The following is a 9,145-nucleotide window of genomic DNA, read 5'->3' on the forward strand; positions in this document are numbered from 1 at the left end:
TTGTCGTAGTTTCTCCCAGAAGAGGGCGCTGTGGGGGCGGGCGCTGTGGCGGCGGGCGCTGTGGGGCGGGCGCTGTGGCGGCGGGCGCTGTGGCGGCGGGCGCTGTGGGGGCGGGCGCTGTGGCGGCGGGCGCTGTGGCGGCGGGCGCTGTGGCGGCGGGCGCTGTGGGGCGGGCGCTGTGGCGGCGGGCGCTGTGGCGGCGGGCGTGGGGCCAGCTCAAGTACGAGCGTCTCTGCAGCAGCTTCTTCATCCGGTAAAACGGGGACAGGTGAGACGACGGGATGTCCTCCAGGAAAACCAGGATCAGGACGTCCTCACGCTCATCGAACAGACGGAAACTACACACACACACACACACACACACACACACACACACACACACACAACACACACACACACACACACACACACACACACACACACAACATACACACACACACACACACAACACAACATACACACAACACAGAGACGAGTCAGATCTGTTCAGAATCTGTGTGTCGTTCATTTGTTTTTCAATGTAAAACCAAAAATAAGAAAACAAAAAAACAACAGTTTTCTTCATTATTTGTCTCCAAAACCAAAATGAAAAAACAGATAATGATTCGTTTTTTCAATTTTGTGTTTAAATGAAAAATGGAAAAAACGGATAACGACCGTTTCCCGTTTATGTGACTTCTGTCCAGAGCGGGACTGAGACCAAGACCAGACTGGGACCAGACTGGGACCAGACTGGGACCAGACTGGGACCAGAGCTTTGACTCCGAGCCTCCGCAGGGTCCAAGTCTCAGCCTCGAGCTCCAGCCCTGCCCTGGACTCTGAGCCTCCGGTCTGGTCCCGGTCTGGTCCTGGTCTCAGTCCTGCTCTTAGTCTTGGTCTGGTCCTGGTGTGGTCCTGGTCTCAGTCCCGCTCTGGTCCCAGTCTGGTCCCAGTCTGGTCTTGGTCTCAGTCCCGCTCTGGTCCCAGTCTGGTCCCACAAATAAGGAAGAAAAGTTGTTTTTTTTAGTTTTCTTATTTTTGGTTTTATATTGAAAAACGAAAGAACGAAGGACACGTGGATTGTTCAGGTTCAAACGTTTTCCTCCGGTGAGCGACTTTTACAAAACGAAAACTCCAGAGCTGCTCGTTTTACAGGAAGTCAGGTCTAAACTAGAACTGAACCAGGACTGAACCAGGACTGAACCAGGACTAAACCAGGACTAAACCAAGACTAAACCAGGACTAAACCAGGACTAAACCAGGACTAAACCAGGACTAAACCAAGACTAAACCAAGACTAAACCAGGACTAAACCAGGACTAAACCAAGACTAAACCAGGACTAAACCAAGACTAAACCAGGACTAAACCAGGACTAAACCAGGACTAAACCAAGACTAAACCAGGACTAAACCAGGACTAAACCAAGACTAAACCGGGACTGAACCAGGACTGAACCGGGACTAAACCGGGACTAAACCGGAACTAAACCGGGACTAAACCAAGACTAAACCAGGACTAAACCAAGACTAAACCAGAACTAAATCAGGACTAAACCAAGACTAAACCAGGACTAAATCAGGACTAAACCAAGACTAAACCAGGACTAAACCAGGACTAATCTTGGACTGGGGCGTGAGAGGGAGTAGGTGCAGGTGAGGTGACTGGGCTGGGTGACAGGTCAGATCTGTGGAGAGGCGGTACCTGGCCAGCTGCAGTTCTTTGGAGCACCACTCGCTCTGGAGGTACCAGCGGCTCACCACACAGATGGTTTTCCTGCTCCTGTAAACGGCTTCAGCGATGTTCTCCACGATGGGCTTCCCTGAGGGTCACATGGTGCAGTCACATGGTACAGTCACATGGTGCAGTCACATGGTACAGTCACATGGTGCAGTCACATGGTACAGTCACATGGTCACAGTACAGTCACAGCAGGACAGTCACATGGTACAGTACACACATGACAGTACAGTACACAGTACAGTCACACAGTCACATGGTACAGTCACATGGTACAGTCACATGGTACAGTCACATGGTACAGTCACACAGGACAGTCACATGGTCACACAGCAGACAGTCACATGGGTCACATGGTACAGTCACATGGTGACAGTCACAGTCACATGGTCACAGTCACATGGGTAACAGTCACATGGTACAGTCACAGTGACAGTCACATGTCACACAGTCACATGGTCACACATGGTACAGTCACATGGTACAGTCACATGGTACAGTCACATGGTAAGTCACAGTCACATGGTACAGTCACATGGTACAGTCACATGGTACAGTCACATGGTACAGTCACATGGTCAGTCACATGGGACAGTCACATGGTACAGTCACATGGTACAGTCACATGGTACAGTCACACAGGACAGTCACATGGTACAGGTCACACAGGGTACAGTCACATGGTACAGTCACATGGTACAGTCACATGGGACAGTCACATGGTACAGTCACATGGTACAGTCACATGGTCACATGGTACAGTCACATGGTGCAGTCACATGGTGCAGTCACATGGTACAGTACATACAGCACACACGACAGTCACATGGTACAGTCACATGGTACAGTCACATGGTACAGTCACATGGTACAGTACAGTCACATGGTGCAGTCACACAGTACAGTCACATGGTACAGTCACACAGTCACATACAGTCACATGGTACAGCACATGGTACAGTCACATGGTGCAGTCACATGGTACAGTCACACAGTCACACAGGACAGTCACATGGTCACACAGGGTCACACATGGTACAGTCACATGGTACAGTCACAGTCACATGGTACAGTCACACAGTCACATGGTACAGTCACATGACAGTACAGTCACATGGTACAGTCACATGACAGTCACACAGTCACAGTCACACAGTCACATGGTACAGTCACATGGTACAGTCACATGGTCACACAGTCACATGGGTCACAGTCACACGGTGTACATGTCACACAGTCACATCACAGTCACAGTCACATGGTACAGTCACAGTCACATGGTACAGTACAGTCACATGACAGTACAGTCACATGGTACAGTCACATGGTGCAGTCACAGTCACACATGGTACAGTCACACAGTCACATGGTACAGTCACAGTCACACATGGTGCAGTCACATGGTACAGTCACATGGTACAGTCACATGGTCACACATGGTCACACACACAGTACTGTCACACGGTACAGTCACATGGGACAGTCACATGACAGTACAGTCACACGGTGCAGTGCAGTCACATGGTACAGTCACACGGTGCAGTCACATGCAGTCACATGTACAGTCACATGGTGCAGTACAGTCACATGGGTACAGTCACATGGTCACATGGTACAGTCACATGGTACAGTCACATGCCAGTACAGTCACATGGTGTCACAGTCACACGGTGCAGTACAGTCACATGGTACAGTCACATGGGTCACAGTCACACATGGTGCAGTCACATGGTCACACAGTCACAGTCAACATGGTACAGTCACATGGGTCACATGGTACAGTCACATGGTCACACAGTCACACAGTCACATGGTACAGTCACATGCAGTCACAGTCAGTCACATGGTGCAGTCACACATGGTACAGTCACACGGTACAGTCACATGGTACAGTCACATGGTACAGTCACATGGTACAGTCACACGGTAACAGTCAGTCACATGGTACAGTCACACGGTGCAGTCACATGGTACAGTCACACGGTGCAGTCACATGGCAGTCACAGTCACACATGGTACAGTCACACAGTGTACAGTCACACGGTGTCACAGTCACACTGGTACAGTCACACGGTGCAGTCACACATGGTACAGTCACACAGCACATGGTACAGTCACATGGTACAGTCACACGGTGTCACAGTCACACGGTACAGTCACACGGTCACAGTACAGTCACACGGTACAGTCACACGTACAGTCACATGGTACAGTCACACGGTGCAGTCACACGGTACAGTCACATGGTACAGTCACACGGTGCAGTCACATGGTCAGTCACACGGTGGCAGTCACATGGTACAGTCACACGGTGCAGTCACATGGTACAGTCACACGGTGCAGTCACATGGTACAGTCACACGGTGCAGTCACATGGTACAGTCACATGGTACAGTCAGAATTTCCCTCTAGTGAAAAGAAAATGCAGCCACAATAAATCCTGACCCCCCAAAATCATCGTCCGTCTGTCGTGTGCTGAAGTCGACACTGTGGTTATCGTGTTTTATGTGGGGCAGATTCAGGTGGATCTTCTCTCACCTGGGAGGAAGTCTCTGTGGTGCAGACAGAGCCTCCAGCCCTGCTCCTGCTCCAGCCTGGGCACCAGCTCCTCGCACACCCAGGCCTCGTCGCGGCTGTTGTACGACACAAACGCGTCGTACAGACTCTCCGCTCGCTTCTGCCTGTTTCTGGAGTCGAAGAGCCACGCCAAGAACAGGTAGTAGGCGTAACTCAGGTGAAATCTGCTGAAGTGGAAGACGAAGGAGACGACGAGGGTCAGAGCGGTGAGGCAGGACGTGCAGATGAAGCAGAGGAAGTCGACGTGCACCAAACACGACTGGACGTTAAACTGGAGAAGTTTGGAGTTCTTCTGTTCAGGCCGGTAGCTACACACAAAAGAATGAGCGTCTCTCACCTGCATCCTGTTATCGTTTATGATCCACTTGATGAGGAACGCATTCTCACAGTCACAGGCAAAAGAGTTCCGTTTCAAATCGAACTCCAGCAGACTCGGTACAGATCGTATAATGTCCTCACCGATCACAGAAAGTCCATTGTTTTCCACACTGAGAGACGTCAGGTTCGTGAGGTTGGCGGTGATCAGGAAGTCCAAGGAGCGCAGGTTTGCGTTACTGATTTTGAGTTTCTTTAGATTCGGAATGGGAGCGAATAGTTCGGAGGAAAGGTCGTAGAGGCTGTTGGAGCTGATGTCCAGGGAGCTGAGACGAGGCGTGTGCTGGAAAAAGTTTGCAGAAAAGTTCCCAATTTCCCATTTATTGCAAGAAAACAATTGCAGATTTGTCAAGCCCTGAAGGAAATCTGAAGGCAAGATCTTGTTACCTGTAATACTACAGCCGGAAATCTTCAAACTCTCTAAACGAGTTAAGTTCTGAAACGGCGGTCCTAGAAAATGTGATTTTGTCAAGAGTTTAAAATGATTATTCTCCAAATTCAGGCTCTGCAGATTCAGCAAATCTCCGAAACAGAGACAGTTGAACGCCGTGTTTTTGAGAAAATTCTTCTTCAGGTGAAGCTTCTCCAAATTTGCGAGGCCAGAGAAGCAACCTTTATACAGAACTCTGATCTGATTTTGAGCTAAAAACAACTTCTTGAGCGAATTCAAACCGCTGAACTCACCGCGAGTTATCGCCGTGATTTTGTTCCGAGCTAAGAAAAGCGATTTCAGATTCGGTAAATGGGACTGAAACGCGCTGCCAAGTTCCGTTATAGAATTCTCCTGTAAATTCAAATCTTCCAACTTGTTCATCTTGAGAAAGGAGCAGTTACTCAAAGCTGTGATCTTGTTCTTTTGAAGGTTGAGTCCTTTTAGGTTCTCCAGTCCAGTGAAATCGCGGCATCCGATCGTTTTGATGTGGTTAAACGAAAGATCGAGTTCGCGGAGGGATTTCAGGTTTCGAGTAGCTGACGGTACTTTCTGTAGACTGTTGGAACTGAGGATCAGGCTCTGCAAACGCCGAAAAACGCTAAAGGAGCCGTCTTTTACTTTTTTAATATTGTTTCTACCCAAATCGAGCTTCGTGACGCCACCACACAACCTGAATAAGTTGGGTCCGATTATGAGGCTGTTGCTCTGAATCTGCAGTTGCCGTAGATTGGACAACGAGCACGAAAGGTTTAGGAGAATTTCCGGCTTGAACCTCATTTTGCCCAAGTTTAGGAAAGTCACAGAGGAGTTAAAAGCCGAAAACAGCCTTGTCCAGTCGTCGACGGAAGCCAGCCGAGCGCCGCTGATGTCCAGAGAGGTCACGTGACTCAGCAGGCTTCGGTTCTGGACAGTGAACGTGAGGTTGGACTTCACCGTGCGATTCGCCGACGTTAAGTTCGGTCAGTTGAGGAAAAACATCGGCCGATACCTCGAACTTCTCCAGCGGATTTTCGGACAGATCCAGGGTCTTGATCCGAGTGGAGGCGTTGGTCAGATCTCGTGAGCGGAACGTGGTTATGCTACAGTTTTGAATAAAAAGCAGATTTAAAAGAGGCAAGTGCTGTAAATGAACTTGTGCGACGGCGCGGAGCTTGTTGTGGGACAGAGCGAGAACTGCAAGGTTTCTCAGGGGTCGAAAAGCGTTCATTTCTACGATTCTGACGCGGTTGGAGTTCGACGTACAGCTCTTTAAGTTTAGACAAACCATAAAACATTTCGTCTGTGAGGATTTCTATTCTGTTTCTGCTCAGACTCAGCCGTTTGAGCGACGTCAGCTCAAAAAAAGCGCGTTTGCCGACGTACGAGATGGCGTTCTCTTTCAGGTTGACCGAAGTGACGTTGGGGAAGCGCGCGAAGTCCGAGAGGCGAACGTTGGAGATGTTGTTGGAGCTCAGGTCGATGCTGAGCACGGAGGGGGGCAGGTCCGCGGGTATCTCGTTCAGTTTGTGAGACGAACACACGGCTTTTCCGTCCAACAGGTAACAGTTCTGGAGGGAAAAAGCTCCGACGCCGAGGCCAAACCCGAGACCCAAGAGGAGGAAGTGAAGTGCGCGCTCCACACTCATCTTTGTACAGACTGAACAGTGACCACTTTACTCCTGCAACACAGAAAACAGAAGTGAAAACTAAAGCTTCAGACATAGATAGAAAACACTTTTATATTAAGCTATTCTCTGTTATAAAGTTATTTCCTCATCACAGTCAGACCTGCAGTCGTGTTTTGAGTCATGTTCAACAAACGGAACCTGCACATTTAGGCTGATTCTTTCCTCTCAAACTGAAAACTCCTTGCAGTGTCAGTTGTTTCAATAAACAGATAAATACAGTTTTCCCTCATTTATCACAGGAGTTACATTCTGAAAATAACCTGTGAAGTTGTCGACTTTATATTTTACAATTATTTTACCTCAGAGGTGTCAGAGTCATTTTGTTCCGGGGGTCGTGTCCAACCGACTCCGGATCAGAAAACTCATGTCGTATAAACCCCAAAAATAACAATAGGTTCAAATATTTGTGCAGAGAAACACAAATCTATTACAGAAATCTTTTTTAATTGACGAACTCTTTCTTTTACAAAATATTATAATATTATGAACAACCTGAAACTTTAAGAAAAATACAATTTCAACACAAAGTTTGAACATGAACTTGTCTGTAAACAGGAATAAGTCCATTTTTGTTGTAAAATCCTGCACTCGGCTCCACTTTTCTCATGTTGGACATTTTTCTGATGAGGGTGTCACGGTCAAAAGGGTCTCCTCAGGGTCTCCTCAGGGTCACCTCAGGGTCTCCTCAGGGTCACCTCAGGGTCTCCTCAGGGTCTCCTCAGGGTCACCTCAGGGTCTCCTCAGGGTCACCTCTTCAGGTCGGGTCTCCTCAGGGGCCTGTCAGGGTCCTCAGGGTCACCTCAGGGTCTCCTCAGGGTCTCAGGGTCTCCTCAGGTCTCCTCAGGGTCACTCAGGTCTCCTCAGGGTCACCTCAGGGTCTCCTCAGGGTCACCTCAGGGTCACCTCAGGTCACCTCAGGGTCTCCTCAGGGTCTCCTCAGGGTCACCTCAGGGTCACCTCAGGGTCTCCTCAGGGTCACCTCAGGGTCTCCTCAGGGTCTTCAGGTCACCTCAGGGTCCTCAGGGTCTCCTCAGGGTCTCCTCTCAGGGTCCTCAGGGTCCTCAGGGTCCCTCAGGTCACCTCAGGGTCACCTCAGGGTCACCTCAGGGTCTCCTCAGGGTCTCCTCAGGGTCTCCTCAGGGTCCTCAGGGTCTCCTCAGGGTCTCCTCAGGTCACCTCAGGGTCACCTCAGGTCTCCTCTCAGGGTCTCCTCAGGGTCTCCTCAGGTCACCTCAGGGTCTCCTCAGGGTCAGGTCACCTCAGGGTCGCCTCAGGGTCTCCTCAGGGTCTCCTCAGGGTCGCCTCAGGGTCTCCTCAGGGTCGCCTCAGGTCCTCAGGGTCACCTCAGGTCGCCTCAGGGTCTCCTCAGGGTCACCTCAGGGTCTCCTCAGGGTCTCCTCAGGGTCACCTCAGGGTTCTCTCAGGGTCTCTCAGGTCCCTCAGGGTCTCCTCAGGGTCACCTCAGGGTCACCTCAGGGTCACCTCAGGGTCTCCTCAGGGTCTCCTCAGGGTCACCTCAGGGTCACCTCAGGGTCTCCTCAGGGTCTCCTCAGGGTCTCCTCAGGGTCTCCTCAGGGTCACCTCAGGGTCTCCTCAGGGTCTCCTCAGGGTCTCCTCAGGGTCACCTCAGGGTCTCCTCAGGGTCACCTCAGGGTCACCTCAGGGTCTCCTCAGGGTCTCCTCAGGGTCACCTCAGGGTCACCTCAGGGTCTCCTCAGGGTCACCTCAGGGTCTCCTCAGGGTCACCTCAGGGTCTCCTCAGGGTCTCCTCAGGGTCACCTCAGGGTCACCTCAGGGTCACCTTAGGGTCTCCTCAGTTCCTCAAACATGTGAATGAAACAAACACGAGTCCAGTTCTGTTTTTGAGGACAAACTGAATCAGCAGCTGCAACAAAACACAAACCTACAAACGATTTCTTACTGTCACATGAAGCTTTTGTCACTTTTGATTCACTCAAGCACGACTTTTACTCGAGTAAGAGTACTGTTACTTCAACACAAATATTACTCAAGAAGGAGTAAAAGTACTCAGCTAGAAAAGTATTCAGAAGAAGTACTCGAGTAAATCTAACAGAATCTCTCCCTCTCAGCTACAAGACAAACAAAGACACGAGACACAAGAAAGTTCTGTCACTCACCCAGACCTGCTTCTGTCCTCTGTGTCTTCTGTCTTCTGTCCTCTGTGGTCTGTCCTCTGTGTCCTCTGTCCTCTGTCCTCTGTGTCCTCTGTGTCTTCTGTCCTCTGTGGTCTGTCCTCTGTGTCCTCTGTGTCCTCTGTGGTCTGTCCTCTGTCCTCTGTGTCCTCTGTCCTCTCTGTCCTCTGTCCTCTGTGTCCTCTGTCCTCTGTGTCCTCTGTCCTCTCTGTCCTCTGTGTC

The 9,145-nt window shown here is 50.2% G+C and overlaps 1 protein-coding gene and 1 pseudogene across 1 annotated transcript in view; one reads left to right on the forward strand and one right to left on the reverse strand.

Annotated features, from left to right (window-relative positions):
- Positions 1 to 1,043: 1,043 nt before the first annotated feature.
- The window catches only part of LOC110174214 (toll-like receptor 13), an 8,223-nt pseudogene continuing 121 nt past the window's right edge, over positions 1,044 to 9,145 (reverse strand).
- The window catches only part of LOC129409180 (basic salivary proline-rich protein 1-like), a 16,559-nt gene continuing 14,807 nt past the window's right edge, over positions 7,394 to 9,145 (forward strand). The window contains exon 1 of the mRNA XM_055154381.1: positions 7,394 to 8,599. Coding sequence (XP_055010356.1) covers positions 7,394 to 8,599 — 1,206 coding nt within the window. The remainder of the gene's footprint in view (positions 8,600 to 9,145) is intronic.

The sequence above is a fragment of the Boleophthalmus pectinirostris genome, unplaced genomic scaffold, assembly GCF_026225935.1.
Source record: "Boleophthalmus pectinirostris isolate CB_2022bp ecotype Guang Dong unplaced genomic scaffold, ASM2622593v1 HiC_scaffold_19, whole genome shotgun sequence".
Taxonomy (NCBI): domain Eukaryota; kingdom Metazoa; phylum Chordata; class Actinopteri; order Gobiiformes; family Gobiidae; genus Boleophthalmus; species Boleophthalmus pectinirostris.